At 41.7% G+C, this 17,519-nt stretch overlaps 2 protein-coding genes across 2 annotated transcripts; both read right to left on the bottom strand.

Moving 5' to 3' along the window:
* Window positions 1-437: 437 nt before the first annotated feature.
* On the bottom strand, window positions 438-5,833 carry mdm4 (MDM4 regulator of p53). The gene is made up of 11 exons (XM_061291042.1): window positions 5,654-5,833; window positions 5,077-5,156; window positions 4,918-4,992; window positions 4,573-4,706; window positions 4,431-4,480; window positions 4,089-4,153; window positions 2,890-2,977; window positions 2,633-2,793; window positions 2,378-2,557; window positions 2,191-2,259; window positions 438-1,953 (listed from the first exon to the last, which is right to left on the bottom strand). Exons 1-11 carry the CDS (start codon window positions 5,694-5,696, stop codon window positions 1,402-1,404), a joined length of 1,497 nt encoding a protein of 498 aa, XP_061147026.1. The 5' UTR covers window positions 5,697-5,833; the 3' UTR covers window positions 438-1,401.
* Window positions 5,834-6,119: 286 nt separating this feature from the next.
* LOC133162099 (sortilin-like) lies at window positions 6,120-17,217 on the bottom strand. Its single transcript, XM_061291041.1, has 20 exons — window positions 16,891-17,217; window positions 12,670-12,732; window positions 12,533-12,606; window positions 12,332-12,434; window positions 11,979-12,140; window positions 11,775-11,848; window positions 11,005-11,054; window positions 10,812-10,939; window positions 10,591-10,735; window positions 10,300-10,455; window positions 9,905-10,017; window positions 9,717-9,819; window positions 9,477-9,645; window positions 9,216-9,400; window positions 8,941-9,130; window positions 8,692-8,808; window positions 8,489-8,597; window positions 8,144-8,256; window positions 7,943-8,075; window positions 6,120-7,843 (listed from the first exon to the last, which is right to left on the bottom strand). Exons 1-20 carry the CDS (start codon window positions 17,122-17,124, stop codon window positions 7,829-7,831), a joined length of 2,436 nt encoding a protein of 811 aa, XP_061147025.1. The 5' UTR covers window positions 17,125-17,217; the 3' UTR covers window positions 6,120-7,828.
* Window positions 17,218-17,519: the final 302 nt, after the last annotated feature.

The raw sequence follows: 17,519 nt of genomic DNA, 5'->3' as shown, positions 1-17,519 counted from the left end.
TCCAGACATTTGAAGTCTTTAATATATTTTGTTTATTTTCTTAACTCCCTAATTTGTGAATCAATTTATAGTAAATTAATACATAATAGTAAAATGACAAATTCAAGCTTGTAACTTGATTTACAACAATTAAATTGATTGCATGCAATTAAAAAACAAGCATGCAATATTAATTTTGAATTAACTATTCTACAATATTTTTTTGTTTACATTGCTTGCATATTGCCCAGAAAGACGATGTACTGCTCATTTTAATATTTCTGTTGACTGGGAGAGGGTGGATGCCCCCCTCAATTTTACATGCCACTGCCTTGAACACAAGTTTGCCTCCATTGTGTTAAATTGTAGATGTTTATTTGTCAAGAGACAACGCAGCAAGCTATTTTCATTTCTTGCATATTACAAACTCAAAGGTAGCATCACTATGGACACGCATCTGTCTACATTTGCTTTTTATTGTTAGTGCTAATGTACAGCTTGTCCACACCACCACAGAAAATATATCGCCCCCTATAGGCAGAGAAATAAAGCGCAAGCAAGGAGACAAAAATCATCAACTTCACTGAAGCTCGGTGACATCTGTACAGCTTATGTAGAAGGCTCAACATCATCACTCAAAAAGTAATGTAAGTATGAAGTTGTACTTTACAATCTTTCAAATAATTCAAAGGCATGGTACCAAAATCTAAAGAAAAACACACATGGCAGTGAAAAGCTCTTATCAACCACCAACCTCCCCCTTAAGCCTTTTGATTTTACTACAATTAATGCATTTTGCCTGGAAAACGTTTTACTTTGTCTACTCTTAAACAGAACACGTGCAGGCTTTTCCTTCTATTTAAAATGATCATAAATACATAGTCAGGTTACTGGTGGTCTGGTCAAATAAGGCCGCCCTAGGAGAAAATGTTGAAATTTCGGATATCATTTTGAGCAATTAGACAGTAATTGGAGATTCTTGGCTTACATACAAAGGGAGAGCTGAGGAAGACGATTGTAGTAAGAGCATCGTAGTTTCATTTCATTCCGCAGCCTTGTCTTCTACTCGCATCCTTGACCCAAACGGAAGATTGAAAACAAACTGGAAAGAGGGGTGGAAGAAAGTCTTTGATTCTTCTCTGCACAGGCAATTTGTGAGGAGAACTAATCAAGACAAAAAAAAAAATACTTCTTTTCAGAGAGCACCATTCAAGAGATCTTATTTTACCATAAGGGCACAAAATAGCTGCACGGCCACTCTCATAAATTAATATATATCTCTGCTCTTACTGATACCTTGCGAGAATGTGGCACCAAACAAAATACGGCTCCGTCCGTCCTTCAGAGGCGCCAAAGTGCTAAATGAAGATGGTGCTAAACACAGTACACAGAGTGCATGCAAATGAGAGCGCCGTTGGTATTCTACACGACAAATATCTTGACGACTTTCTGGATAATCTTTCCGCATCCCGGGCAAGGAGCCTGGAACTTATGGAGCCTCCTGGCACATGGGAAGCAGGTGAGGAGGTGGGCCGTGCGTCCGTGGATTATGTTGCCATTGCGAGGTCTAACCCCACACAGCTTGCACGGCTCCAGCAGGGCCTCCGGGGGGCATTCCACCTCCATGCCCAGACTCTCCTGACTCTCCCCCCCTGATGCCTGCTCGTCCCTGTGGCCGGAAGGGCGTCGGGCCGTCGTGGCGTGTGGCAGCGGTCTGTCAGCCGTGGCATGGGAGGGCAGAATGACCGGGTCGGAAACGGTGCGGCTGCAGTCGGGGACGTCGATACCCGCGTCGCTGTCCTCGTCCTCCCGGTGCGCGCTCAGGGAGCTGAACGCCGGAATGTCGGGGACGGAAAGGGAGTGGGCAAGTCGGGGCACGTCTTTGTACCAGTTCTTGCGCAGGGCCCAGCAGCGGACGCAGTACCTCTGCAGGGGGGAGTTGTACTTCCTGCATTCGCTGCACTGCCACGCATCCTGCCGGTGAGAGTACATTTTTCACTATGCCTGCTATTTCATTTTTCAGTTTTGCTTGTTGATTTCACTTTTAATTAGTTTCTAGAGCAGGTGTAGTATTATTTTACTAATTATTTCTTTCAAACTGAGTTTGTTTCTTGGTTCAAGTTTTCATTTCAGTTATTTCATTAGTTTTTTTGTTAGTTCAAATGATGACTGCAACAACAAGAAAAGGGAAAAAAGGCATGTTATCCAAACCTGTGTGGAGATCTCGGTGTCTGTGTCATCACTGAGACACTGAGAGTCTTCATCTGGCTCCTCCTGCATCTGAAACCCACAATGAAAACAATCCATTTGTAAACTACAACTACAACTGTAAAGTGTTGCCTTGAGATTCCCATTTCCCAAGGGAAATGTTGGCAAATAATCAAAAATAGGTAAAGACCTCTCTATCCATCTTCTCTTTTTCTCCCCCATCCTCCTCAACAAGCTGAGCATCTCCTTCTCCTGCGCTTCTCTCCTCCAGCGCGGCCTCCTTCATCTCCACACTCACTTGCTCACTCTCGCCTTCCGTCAGGAACCACAGGTCCTCTGTGGTGTCCGACACAATGGCTGTGTCCTCCTCCTGTGCGGCAGACAGTTGACTCAATTGGCTCGGTGCTCTTCAAAAACGGACAAACGGCCATGGCGGCGTTCTTACTTGGTTGGTGTGAATATCAGTGGAGCCATTGCTCCTGCGGCTGTAGTTGCTGCGGAGATTGCCCAAAAACCACCAGGGCAAGCCAGAGAGGTCCCAGTCATCAAGACTGACATCTAATTTGGGTCGTTTGCAGGCAGTGTGTGGCAAACCTTCAAGGGAGTCTTGAATGGGTTTGGAAAAGGAGGAAAAAAAAAAAAGGGGTTTTAGTGCTCTGAACAGTATCCGTACGCTCCCGAGCACACAAACTGTTTGTTTACCATCATCGGGATCTCGAGGTCTTCTCTGGGAACAGGTCAGCAGGGGAGGCCTTTCACCGGCAGCCTCTGGTCCTGCTTTGACCAACATCTACAGGGGGGGGGGGGGTAGAGGGGGTAGGTGGGAGGATAAAAAATAAATTAGACCACAAAGTTCTAGCTGGTTTACTTGGAGGATTCGCAGCTCCTTGTCATGAAAGCCTCTGATTACGGAAGGGAGACACACAAGGCAGAATTTCAGTGACAACTGGGACACCAAAAATGAAGCCAACGGGGAAAAACACAAAGGGAAGGAAGAAGAGGTTTTTGGGTTCTCACGAGGCCACTTTCTGATTGGGAGCTGCGACCCTCCATTGTGAAGCAGAGAAGAGAACTCTGAGACAGACAGAGACAGTGACTCTGCCCCCCCATCCACAGTGGAGCCGGTGGGGTGCACTGAAGCGGCACGGCCTTCCACCAAACCAGACCGAGGATGGGGCTGTACAGAGACGGTGCCACTCTGTACAAAAAGGACACTAACGAAGACAGCAGCCCGTTGCACCTCATCTCGCTACACACCCTCTGACGAGTAGATTATTAGATTCGCTTTGCTGTCAAATTAATTTGCGTGGACAATTGGGAGTGGAAACACATTTGGTTTCAATTTGGGTAATACCGCACTATGCATATAGTCATTGTCTGGCAGAAAACTAATTTGTCCAAAGATGGTCAATTTAATCATTTTTAACAAATTCCTACCTTTGGGCCAAGATAACATCAATTTTAGTCAACGACAGGACAAAATGTTTGCTACCCATGATGGAGTAAAGTGGTGGTTTTGGACGTGTGAATATTTTGTCCAAAGTCTTTCTTATAGTCCTACATTTTGTATTGTCGGATCAGGCTAGCATATGTGTTTCAAAACTTGTTAAAATGCTATCAAAATGGAGAAAGTTAAGTCAAAGTAAAAATTGAGATAAAAGAAGTGGACTAAGTTTTAATGTGTGTGTGCGTGGGGGGGGGGGGGGGGGGTGAGTATCGATCATATTGTGTGATGTCTGGAGAATACTGGCAAGACAATACTGGTTTTGGATTCGTAAATTTCAGACCACCCAGTCACTCTAGTCAGTATGTGCACTTTGCACTCAAGTTTCTGGTTGTGTGTAGCAAGGCGAGAAAGGTCGGGGACTCCGTTTCTTCTAAGCACCATGTTTCAGTTTTACCTGACCACGATCTTCCACTCCGCCCTCTACACACTCATGGCCCACAGAAAGATTCTCTGCAGCGTCTGCATTTCAGATAAGACATAGTAACAGAAACAAGAACACCACGCACTCTCACTAAGGCCTTCTTTTGTTGATTTGTAGCAAAAGGCATGGAATGCCGTTCTCATTCTTCTTCCCTGACCCTAAATAGACATGCATTCATCACAAGCACACTTTACACTATGAGGGGATATGACAATCAATGAGATAGAGTTAAACTGCAATTAAGACCAAAGGGAAAAAAATCCTTCATCAATAAGACAATGAGTAATAAGTAATTGACACTTTTCTGTCACTTACCAGTACTACCAAGTATGACGACGTATTTTTTGAGCATTTCATACACCGGGCTGTTAAAAAACAGACACAAAACAAAGGAAAAAAACATTTATTTAAAACAAAAGGCTAGATTTTGAACAAAAAGGCGATTGCAAATATGTACCTTGGGTTCTTGACAGAGAAGCTCTCCACTTCAAGTAGCTCTCCCAAAGGGTCATCCTGGCAGTGAACAATGTGCTGCCTCTGTTTGTCATAGAGCTGCTTTCCCATAATGTACTGGCCCAAGTAGTGCATTACCTACACAAACATTATTATGTATAAGGACATCTGTAAAGTTATGATGGCAACACTTGACAGTCGAGCTAATTACTACGATATTTTCTTTTTCAATCTGAACATATTGGAGGTGCTAATTTATGAACGAGAATGTTAGATTACTATTTGATAGTTGGGATTAACACTGTAGTGTCCCCACTCTTTAAATTGAATATTTCACTTGACAGCTAACCTCTTTGAGTGTGAAGACATCCTCCTGGGCTCCGGCAATGCGCAGTATTTGCAAGAGTGGGGCCTTGGGTTGGACCTGGAATACATTTAAAGGATCAATTATGTATGTATATAATAAGCAAAGATGCATTTTTAATCTCATGTTGTTGATCCAATGTACCTGATTTCCTTCTCCAGGCAATGCCTTGCATGGCGTGCCTGAGGCGGAGGCCTGGGCTGATAGGGAGCTCATCTTCAACTCTGAGGAATCCACATAAAAATAAGTGAAAATTAGGTACGCGTCACGTTGCTGTCCCGTATAAACGAAATCCACAAAAACCTATGAAAGCCACTGACCACATAGAACAAACATGATTCTAGTCACATTCATTGTTGGTTGTTTTTCTTTGTAGTTTTTCTTAACAAAGAAACTTTGTGGATGCCCTCACAAAACCCAAAGCATGCAAAGCTTGATAGAAAACGGTTATGTAATAAAGACAACAGTAACTATTATCAGCATTAACGTTAGACAATTACCCAATTTCTACAGCGACATCAGAGAACGTAAAACAAATCGAATCAAATAATGTAAGTTAAAAACTACAGATAGCTACTGTTGCATAAGGTCGATCAAAAGAGTCATTTTGACCGGTTACAAATCTTGCAAACGTTCCTAGCAAGCGTGTCAATAAATGTAGCTAACATTTAGCCTTCTGTCCCGTTTCCTGAACATATGTTAATTAAAAAAATGATCTTACCAGAATTAACTAGTATCACTTTAACGCCGTTAATTTGCTCCATACGTATTGTTGTTTAAAGCCCCAAAGTGGCATTTTGGGATTAAAATAGAGAGTCTAAATCCTGGGTTTTAGACACTAGCTAAGTGGAAGCTAATCACTTAGCCCAACTGCTTTTCAAAATGAACGGAAGAATTTCCGGAAGAACTGCTACGTGGCGGTAGTAGCGGCCCCTAGTGTTTAGGAGGCGCAATTGTGAGGTACACGTTCAATATCTCATTGTTTGGTTAAGTGGCGTACAGAGAGATTTTTCCCATAATGTACGATGACTGCCTTGGATCAAGCAAATAGGAAATTCATTAATAAAAAGCATTGTATATTAAGCAAATAAAAAAATAAAAATATCTATCAAATTATGCAATAAAATAACGACCGTCACTAGCTTCGTTCAGGACTTATAACAGACCAAACCAAATCAGAACACAAGTATGTTAAAGAGACATTTAATTCATCAATAAATTCATTAAAAAGACACATGTGAATCAAGCTGTACTGTGAGATAATTTCAATTCAAATACTCTTCGTCCCTGGTGTTATCACAACAATGTCAAGAAAGCATGATGACATTATTCTCAAGTCAAATATACAAAAACAAGAGGAGCATGGTACCATATTATGTATGTGGCAAGAATGCATTTTTTCACAGATGTGTAGATACAGTGCAAACATATTAATGATGAACTCCAGTAACTAGCTGTTGGGTATAAGAGTCATCAAGCATGTGTAGCTGCTCTAATAACTTGAGAACGTGCCTGACTCTTAGACCAACTCTACAGCATATAGCTTATCTGCTGGGATAAAAGAGATAAGCCTTGTCCGTACATTAAGTTATGATTAGAAGATGCATGTATTTAAAAATACTGGATGAAAACGTGTATATATAATGACAAAATGGTTGAGACTTGTTTATTTTGTTGTACCTGTATCCACCTTAATACTTTGACTTATTATGTGGGGAAATACAAAAAATATATAGAGAGTTAATATTGACTCTGTGTATATTTAAAAAAAATTCAAGTAAAGTTTTTGGGTTAGTATTACCTTCATGTTTGTTAATTGCTGGGCTGCGGTGGATTTATCTCTACAATTAGAAACATAACAATAAAAGTGCTTTGGCAATAATTCAAGTCTTGTTTTCACTGCACAGAATGGGGAGCGGAAAATATCTGTGACATTGTGGTGCTTCACATTCCCTACGCCCTAAGAAAGATTTATTCCAAACTTTACACTTGACTGTCAGACCATGACCATTTCGTTTTATTCAGCTCAACATTAGAATTGCATGGTTCTCTTATGTCACTCAAAATGTTTGTGAATAAAAGTAAACTAAACTAAATATTTGTTATGCATAATATTGGACAAATGAAATGTTATTTCAATACTCTGTTTTGCCTACATTTAGGATACTTTGTTTTTGGGAAAAATAGATGTAGTAGTTTTAGCTTCATATAATACAGGCAAACAGTGTGCACTAAAAAGTTGGCATCTAAAGTGCGTCCCCCAATGTGATTATATATATTTTTTTAAAAAAGGTTCGCTGTCTACAGTCAAAAGCGAAAATTCATGATTCGGCGGGAGAGGGCATTTAAATGCATCTGCTCACAGATGTTAGTCAAAAAGTGCGTTTCGAGGGAAAAAAAAAAAAACCCCAGCTTCGCTGTGATTATAACAATAAAAACAGCTTACATATTGCAGCCCAATTGAGGTGAAACTACAAAGTGAAACGGCTACTGTACACGACTGAATTAATACAAAAATACTTTGAAGACTGAAAAAGTAATGATTGTATATAAAGGATTTTTTTCAGTAGCTGTACTCTATTACTTGATTGTTCTATAACACTGCAAGTTCAAACATCTCAAACTCCTTTGCAGTGCATTGTCAAATGCCAAAAACACTGACGCCGACAAAAACAAGAAGACGCCTTTCTTCTGTTCTGTGCTGGGTTTTTGCCTCATACCCCTCCACATTGTGTTTCTTTGCAATGGTCTGATCTTTGTGAGAACCTCAACCATATGAAAATTCAGTCCGCTGCAGTTTCATCCTTTGGCCACCAAGGGATAGTGAAAATTGAGAAGCAGATGTTAATCAGCATGAAGACAAGCAGGCATCAATGAAGCTTGGAGGGGGTCAAACCTATTCTAAGAGGTCCTGCCAGAAAACAGAAAACTGTTGTTAAAAAAAAAAATATATATATATATAGATAGATAGATACATGACATAAATGAGACATTTCAGATTGTCTGATACCTGATCTGAATCCTCATTAAAATGTGCTCCATGTGTTCCTGTTTCCATGTACTGAGCGTCAACGTCATCAACTCCTTCTATTTTGTTTGCTTCAGCGTGTTCCCTCATAACGGAATAGCGGTGCACAAGAAACCTGGACAATGGCATCATTATTAGATATGTGTGCAAATATGACATGTAGCAGAAATATAGCTGACTGACCGTCCACCACAGACGTATTTCTTGACCACCCAGACAGCCACGACGGCGCTCATCAGCAGCATGGCTATAACAACCACGGCTATGATTGCAGCGTTTGATGAGCCGCTTTCAGTCTGACAGAAAGGCGAGAACACAATTAACATTAAAAAAGAAAAAACACACACAAAAAAACCCCCATGCTTTTTACTTAAATTAATGCTAAAAAACTAAAAAGGCTACAAAGTTTCAATTGGTAATAATTCATTGAGTGGGTGCCAAAATGGGAGGATGCTGCATGTAACAGATTACAGTATTTGGATTTTCACTGCGTCTACATTAAACAGATTTTTAAAGAATGGCACCTACCAGAGAAAATGGATGAAGAGCATCACTGGTGCACCTCCTTTTCAAGTCCGTCTCTTTTCTGACAGGCTGGAAACCACCAGTGCACTGATCTCCTGGAATCTTCCGGTAACTTTAATGGAAGTATAGAAATAATATATATTGAATGATGCTATTTCCTTTTAGTTTTGTTATTGAAGAAAAAGAAAAAGACAGGAGATACTCACCCACTGGTCTGCAGCTCTTCAGTGGTTCCGTTGAGACAGTACTCTAGAGGATGGCCCTTCATCTCCTCCTGCTCCACACACTCCGAGCTGTTCTCAGGTCGAAAGTATCCAAAGTCACTATGGGACAGAGCAGAGTCGAATGTTTCCCAACTGTGCAGCAACATATTGAAACTCACCATAAGCCATCATGATTTCCATAAAATGGGGCATAACTACACAACCTTGTCAATAGGTGGCGCCATACCGTACCATTGATAATCATCCAGTGTACAAGCACAAGATGACAGATGCTGCCTGCCACTGAACTGCCTCCCATTCCAGCAGGCCGAGTCTTTCCTCAAACGTAGGAAGGTCTCCTTATAGCCCAACACGCAGCCGTCGTTGGTGCTGTCAGGGTCGGCAGAGTGAGCCAACCACGTCACGTAGTCCTCGTCATTACCTACATGTATGTACACATATGTTGGCTGAACGGTCTTGCCCGAGCAACGGCCTCCTTGAGCAATTCCGTCACAAAAATCACTCACAGTCTCGGGTGAGGAGATTCCTGAAGTCAATGGTGATCACCACCCATTTGGTGTAGTCATTTCTGTAGCCCCACAGGCTGACATTCAATGAGCGGGAGCCTGGCTCGCTGTCCATTCCGCTGAAGTGGAAGTGGTCATCGGTGAAGTTATAGGTGCGCCAGCACCGGCCTTCATCCGTGGAAAACCTGCATTGGATGAAGTCAGACCTAGAGTGACTGGTCCTGCGAACGACTACAATTGCTGCACCGCATCGCTCCTCACTTGATTTGATTGACAGGGAAGTTGGTGTGCTCCACAGCCACGAGAAGAGCCCCTGAGTCCAGTATAGCATAATGGTGAGGACCGCTAAGAGACAACAACCATGAGTATCCTCCGTCGTCGGACACGTAAACGTCAGGCGCGACAATCGACTCGGCATCCCCGACGCTGCCTAAAGAGAGTAACGTGTGCTGTAAAATATATAGAAAATAAACTTCCAAAAGTTCTCTGTGCGTTTGATACCATGAGCAAGAATGAGGCCCACTGCGCTTGGCTGCGAGAGCGGCAACATGGGGACGTTCATCTTCATGGCTGTACTATAAGTGGCGTGGATGTGGAGTCGACACTGTAAAGACACAAGTGGAAATGAAACCGGGCGAACGGTTTGTACGTGCGCAGTGGACATTCGGATCATTTAAATACCGCCTTACTCTGTTTGGCCTGTTTGTGGCGGTCTGAGTGTCGCAGTGGCTGTTTTGTGGTCGACGTAATGTCTGCCATCGCGCTCCTTGGTCGAAGGTGATCACTGTCTCCACTGTTTCGTCTAAACAGACACAAGTTGTCATGCATGTTTAACTTTATTTATTACAAAATCAGTAGTACTGTGCCTTTTCAGCAAATTACGGATTCTGACTGACCAAAATGGCACACTACATATTTCGTTAGCATCTACTAGTCTTAGACGTATTTTGGGGAGGGGAAAAAAAATTTGGGGGGGAATGCCCAAAATGTGTCAAAATTGTTATTATATATTTATTATGTTCCTACATTTAATAGACCTTGCATGCACACTCCCTCCCACATGCAATAATGTGAGTTGGCTTACCCTCTGTGAGTACGCTGGTCATGTAAACGCCCCGGAGTGACGCAATGGTGGTGAAGTCAGTGTCGCTTCCTGTGGTGGTGTAGAGGTGGCGTTCCAGAGACTTGGAGAACACGGTTCCTCTGTCATCAGACACATAAATTGTTCCAATCCCCGAGTCTGGGCGACAAAAACAAATACGACACTTGGATGCTATTCTATGTTGAATTATTCTCGCGCGTGGTCTCACAGAGCAAATTGATGTTGTTTTCTTCTCATTTAATCAAAATTATTCATCGGCAACATTATCCGGACCTTCTGGGTCATCCACATGCATGAATATCATGTTTTCATTGGCTGCCAGGATTGAGTAAAATTGCTCGTGGGTGACTGCAGGAAGCTGAGCTATGTTCCAAACTTCTCCTCCATTCATCGAAACATGGATCTTGCGCTCTGTGCCCTTAATAAAAAAAACAAAAGATGCCTGAATAACTCGTGACACTGATGGCAACGCGCCAGATCGTGTAGATTCTCACCTTTCCAGTCATGATGGAGGCAAAAACAAAGCGTCCCCCCAGTACGAAGGAAAAAACTCGAGTTGCGATTGTCTGGAAGCTTTTGCCGTAGTCTACCGTCTTCCTTAACTCCAACGATCCTTTGTCATCTGGCAAATACAAGTGAGTTAAGTTGTGACGCTTTACTGCACACGTGCGTGACTGCAACACTTACTGCACGATCCGTTGTAGTTTGTCGTGAAGTAAATGCTGTTCTTTGCACCCCTGTACGGAAGAAAAAGGGAACAGCGGAAGAGTGAACTCGGGTCATTTGGCAGTCGTCTCCATTGAAATCAGAGCAGATTATATTTGTGGCTTCTTTAAAGCAAACAACCATTCCAGGCTGTTGTCCAAGTGCGGTCTAAGTATAAACAGGGAAAATGGAACATCTATAAATTGCAAAAACTGTTGCTGGCTCATGACGCTACCTAACAGAAGCATCCGTTCCCTTGCTTGGCATGCTATTTTAGGGGTAAAATGACAGCTGCGGTCAGACAGTGCTATCGCAATGCTCCCACGATGCAGCAGATACAACCACAGGTTGACACCACAACCTCGGGTGCACAAAAGCAACCGTAGTTGGCCAAGCGCTGCAAATTGTGTGCAGCTGGAATAACAACACAGGACAAGGGAAAAACATCAACACAAAAATGTCTCAACAAGATTGCCACCATGGTTTGATGATTGCAATTTTTTACGCGGCTTTAAGGATTCGCAATAAAAGTGACAAATGTATACTTGAAAACACAACTGAAATGTCTTATTCATCCATGGACTCACCAGATGATCAGAGAGGTTTAATTATTGTGTGTCTAATTAAATATTTTCCCATTCATCGAATTCTGAAGAAGAATTCGTACAGCACTTGAACTTAGGTGAGTAGCATGGTTTTGTGTAACTTATACAAACATGCCTCAAAGTGCCAATGTGGAGGACAATTCTCACCATCTGACGAGACAAACACTGTCATAAATCTTCCGCCAGGTGGCGCCAAAATCCTCGGACAGCCACAAGTCCAACTAGCAGGAGTAGAAACGGATCATTATGCAATTGTCATCTCATGACTATTCAGTTGAGTTATTTCTTATTGTCTTTGAAAATAAATGCATTGCTCAAATTGAACACTCGTGCGGATGCGAGTGTTGTTACCCTGATGCTGAGAGTTAGAAGAACGTTGCTGTCGCCAGGGTTGTACAGCATCTGAATTAAGGGCTCAAAAGGTAGGTCCGATGTCTCAAAGGTCTGGGTGAAGTCCCGCGAACGAAATAGTTGAAATCCCCCGGTTTCGGACACGTCAGCGGTCAGGATCACCTGAAAGAAAAGTGCATGTACTGTATAGGTTTGCATTAATACAGAACATTTGAAGAAAGAAGTTTCAGCCAATTTCAACCTCAATAATAATTCAATTAAACATGTTACCAATAGTTACTCAGTCCGGTTGGAATGTGATATTAGGCTCCTAAAAAACACATCCGAAATAAACTTTTTTTTTTAAGAAGCACCTTGCCAGAGTGATCTGGGCTGACAGCAATGCCAAACTCTGTCTGGATGAAGGTGTGGTTGATCAGGTGGGTCACATCTGTGAACGTCTTCCCGTAGTCTTGACTGACAGACACAAAGTTGCATTTAAATTAATTCACTTGTGGCAAACAACAACAATAACAAAAGAGTTCCTGAGTGTCCATATTTAGTGCAGCGCTCACCTCCTGTGGAGGTTGGACTGGCCAAATCGCATCATGAACAAAGGCACCTGGAATGTGGTCAACACCAGAATCACCTGGCAGGGGAGAACATAGTTCATCAAATAAGTCAAATGAAAACCAACTGTAAGCAGACTCACCCCCGATTCATTTCCCACCCAGGCAAGTGACAGGGAGCCCATGGTCCTCACTTTAAAGTTGAACTGCAGGGAGAGAGAAAATGTAAAATAAATCCTGTACAGCCATCATTTTTGTAAAGCATCTCAAGAACGAGTGCACAGCTCAAAGAGGACAGTCCGGGCTACGCAAAGTAACTCGGCTTTACGTTTGTTAGTGTGTGTGAGTATGTGCATGCGTGCGTGCGACCCACATTCGGCTAAATGACAAAGCTGCAGCCAGACAAGGAGACAATCGGTTATGTTCCAAGCACAGCGGGAACACAGACGCACTTGCACGCTCCGCTGCAGACTGCACCGATTACTATTATGCTCTTCAGAGCGACTGTAAATGTTTACAATTCAGACATTTAGTCGAAGAGGATTTATAGTTCCATGACTTCACAGCACCTTGTTGCATAACATGTGGGATAATCTTGGTAGCAAACAACATCTTAGTTTAATCATCCAGAGTTGTTCAAGTGTATGTTGAGGATTCAAGTGACCAAAATCTGGCAATGATAAAAAAAAAAAATTAAAAAAGTGCAATCAGTATGTTTATAGAACGCTGAGTCAACATGCAGACTAAAACAGGTAAGCCAGTTAAGAGCTAGCTAAATCTCCACTCAGGGATCGGCTCCGCCCTTTCAAACCATAAACATTCAGTCACAGATACTACAGTAGAATTTTAGGATGGCAACCCCAAGAGGACGAAAATAATCTGCATTTCATGTGTTTAATACTGCCAAAACATTTTTTCCACCCAATTACTGATGTCAGTCTGCTTCTTTACCAATGTTCCCGGCAGATGCTGCTCACGAGAACTTTAACACGTTGGCTAAACCAATTCACCAAACTCAAACCATGTTGATCCTTATGAGATGTGCTTGAAAATGCTCTTGACTCCAACCATTTCTGTGGCCTAAAAACTCACACACATCACACAGTGACTGCTCGGCAGTGGGAGGTTGGCCGACCAAGTCGTCCTTCAGAGGTCGGACGCTGACACAAAGAGCTACTTGTTCCTGCTCTCTCTGCGAGCGTTGACCTTCGCGCTCAGCCAGTGTTTACGCACGTAAAACATCAGAAGAGGAGGTCAAACACTGGCCTCTGATCTAACACACCGACGCGCTCAAGTTGGACCACATTACACAAAGTCAGGACGGGGTCCACTTGTGTCACTTCACACAGACTTTCTGAATGGACTTCAAAAGAAAATCAGTCCATTTAAAGTACACTGCAAAGTGGTAAGTGATGTAGTTTCATCCTCAATTGATGGAGCAATCTCAAGATACTTAAATTTAGAGAGAAATAAATGAGAAAGAAATTAGTAAAGCAAATATTTATTTTACTTAGCTTTGAAAATTCTATCATACCTGATTTTGATATATAAAAAAAAAAAAAAAAACAGCTCAATAGCATGTTTCATTTTTAACCCACCAAGGAAACTTCACTTTCTGTTTTTGAATGTCTGAATCCCAAAATAAATACCATAAGTGAAATCTGGCCCAAATAAATATACCATCACAACATGGCCATTAAATTATATTCATATAATTTGCATTAAATCTGTTCTTAGCTAACATTGATTTTATTTATATCCATCTTTTTTTAAAAAATATTATTTTTAAGAGGGAGGAGAGCATCTTTCTGAATATTCTGAACTCCGACTGGAGTGCCAGTTCTGAGGAAATTTGGCTATAACTCATTTTCCCATAACTGAAGTCATGCTGTTCTTTAAACTGCTGGAAACTCGACTTCAAACGACTTGAAAAAGACACACATTTCAAAAGGATAAATCCAATTTCAAGGGTTATATGTTTTTATCTTCATGTTTGGATTGTTTTAATTGTGAAAGCCTGGAAGGGAATAGTTGCGTTGTTCAAATATATTCACAGTAATGCTCCTAATTACAACAACAAAAAGCATGACGTTTCGGAATAGACACTAAACTTCCATCCATCAATCCATGTTCTGCTTTTTGCAACACTTATTCCAAAAGATGCTCCGGGTGATAATTAGCATCATTAAATTGAACAAAAAAAAAAAAGCACTTTTGTCTCTATACTTTTCCTCCTCTTATTTCTAGTGCTTTTCTTGCTGCTCCAACAGCTGGCTGCAACCCAGCTTCACCTCTGTGCTGTTTTTTTTTTTTTTTTCCTCTCCCCTCAACATTTTTCAGCCAGAGGGTTTAGACGACGTGCTTGGAGAAGGAGGGGGCAACAACAAAGCAGAAAAAAGCCAGGCTGTAAAAACAAAAAAAAAACAGCCAGAGTCTTTCTAATGAAACCCACACAAAGCAAACATTCTCAGGATAAAATCATTTAACAACTAGCTGTTCGAATTTCAGCATTTCATCAGTATTCAGATCAAGCAACTTTTTTCCCCCCCACAAAAGAATGATTAGCGGCAAATCAAGGAATTTTCCTTGGTGTTAATGGAGACTTTTTTTCAAAAGTCTTTCCTCCAGATGCAGTCACAGGGGGAGAACTGTACCGCCTCAGGGTTCAGACTGCAAGTGAATCGCACTCATCGTAACATGCATCCAAAGTGTAATTGTGTGCCTACGTGTTGCACATAAAGAAAGGGAAAACCACAGCCAGAGTCTGTGTGCACTCATCCCTGCAGTGGAGAGGAAATGGGGAATAAATCCTCAAGTCCAGGTATCCCCGACATAGCTCGCTCGGGAGCCTCAAGGAGGAACAGCTAAAACTAGGATCAAGTGACCAAAGAACTATTACGGTTCCGCAAACGTCAATTCATGTGACTATTGTCATCTCAAAACAAATTCGCTGAAATCGTATTCCTATGATTTCGCTTTGTTAAAAAGGAACATGAATCTGTTTGTGTATGTAATTATCTGATGGAAAAGAAACATTTGTGTGTCCATTATCATTATTTTAAAGATACACGTGGATAAACAGGAAGATAATCCAGCCAAGTTGGATTAAACATTCCTCTGGACATCGAGGCCAATCAGCTTGCGCTTTCTTTTGTAACACAGACGATATGTTTGGCTCACTAGAAGTAATAATGAAGGCGCGTATGATTGAAGACCGAGGCAGTTCAGTTGGTTTTGGAAGAACAATGAATACCACCAATGTTGTCTTTTTGTCTCGGTGCTTCTTCCAAGAGCCTCCAATTACCGAGAACGTTTGTGTTGTCAAAACTCCGTGCACCATCCCTATTTGGCTGCTAATAGATGCGATGTGAACCAATGACCTACATATGCTCATTGGCCAATGTATTAAGTACACTGGCACAAGTATTCAATTTCCAATTATTAGTTTTGATTGACACCAAAAGGCAATCATAATGCATTCAGTGACACTGGATGGACTTTCAAGTTCTTCTAATGTTTTTTTTTTTTTTTTTAACACATTGAATGAATTGAAGGTGAATATCGAAAGCTTTTGATTTTTCTGTATGCTCCCCTTAAAAGTAAAAATGGCCGCTGCTTTGATATTGTTGCCAAACTCTTTCATTAAACAAAAGGATCATATGATAATACACAGCTGCCTCTCTTTTGGTCATAAATCATTGTTTCATTAATAGCTGTGGTGGACTTGCCATCAGGGGAACACTGCCTGGGAAATTCCTTGTCATCCCCAAACGTCTGATGGAGATGAAGTTTTCTTTGATTAAAAACAACCGTTCGGTGGTAGAAGCATTGTGAAGAAAATGATCCCAGTGGACCCGAGAGAAAGCAAGAAAGGAAATAGCTTTTATCAAAACTACCAAACTGTTCAAACTTCTTCATGGTGACACCAAACGTGTGTAATCGACCAAAGACACACCTCTGCCAGGTGCAGTAGAACTGCTGTCAGTGTCAGCCGAGGAGGGTGCAAATGCAATATAATATAATATAATATACAATGCAAGTGTTGAGATGTTTAAAACATTTTTTTGAGTTTATCTAGCTCATTAATGGAAGAATTTTCTTCAATTTACTTTGTAGCGTGAAGGTAACATTACTATTCAAAATGTTTGCATAAGTGATCAAATAAAATTGTGCATTATTTTCTTGGTAAAAGCAGTTTTGTGGATTGTGCGGGTATACTTCATAAAAAAATTAACAAAATCTAAAAAATTGCAAATTAAGTACGCATTGCGCATGTATTTTCTTCCACAGACTCAGTTTGTGCATGAACTTTCGGGAGGGATAATTATAGACGTTTAAATAAAAAAAATAAAAAGGTGACTTACAGTGTGGGTGTTGTTTAACAGCGCTGACTCGACTCCAGGAAAACTCGGGCATGAGTGTTCATTCAGTCCTGCCGCGGCGCGTTCCGACATCTCCAACTTCTCCCAACTGTGTCGCTCTTCATCACCCCTCAAATCTCTCGTCGGCCTCCCCACAAACGACTTTTGTCCATGGAAATGTTTCGCCAGCGCGCACGCAAACAATCCCCATATGAAAATGTAAGCCGCAGAAAGCATGTTTAAATCGTCTGGTCAGTTTTGCTTGCGCTCATTCACGGTGCCTCATTAATTCCAAACACTGACTCCGCGTGCCGCCCCTCATCCCCCAGAACGTATCTTTCGTTACCATCCCCTCCACGGCGGCGCGTGATTGGCCAGGACGAGAATAACCCGCATTTTCATTGGACGGCAGGGCTCTTCCTCGACTACTTAATATCGTGACTTTCCTGGGGTTTTAGCGCCTCTTAGCGGTTGATCTAAATAAAGCAAACCTTTAAGCCGCCCCCCCCCCCCTTTTTTTCTGTGAATATTTCCCCACTTTTCTTCCTGTGAATTTTACGATTCCAGGAAGCACTAAAAATGAAGTGCTCTGCAAGGAAACAAAAGTCCACAAAACTTAAGAACTGCCTCTC

Source organism: Syngnathus typhle, linkage group LG11 (genome assembly GCF_033458585.1).
Source record: "Syngnathus typhle isolate RoL2023-S1 ecotype Sweden linkage group LG11, RoL_Styp_1.0, whole genome shotgun sequence".
Classification (NCBI taxonomy): Eukaryota; Metazoa; Chordata; class Actinopteri; order Syngnathiformes; family Syngnathidae; genus Syngnathus; species Syngnathus typhle.
Note: the sequence above shows the minus strand (reverse complement) of the source record. Positions and strands in the feature narration are given on the sequence as shown.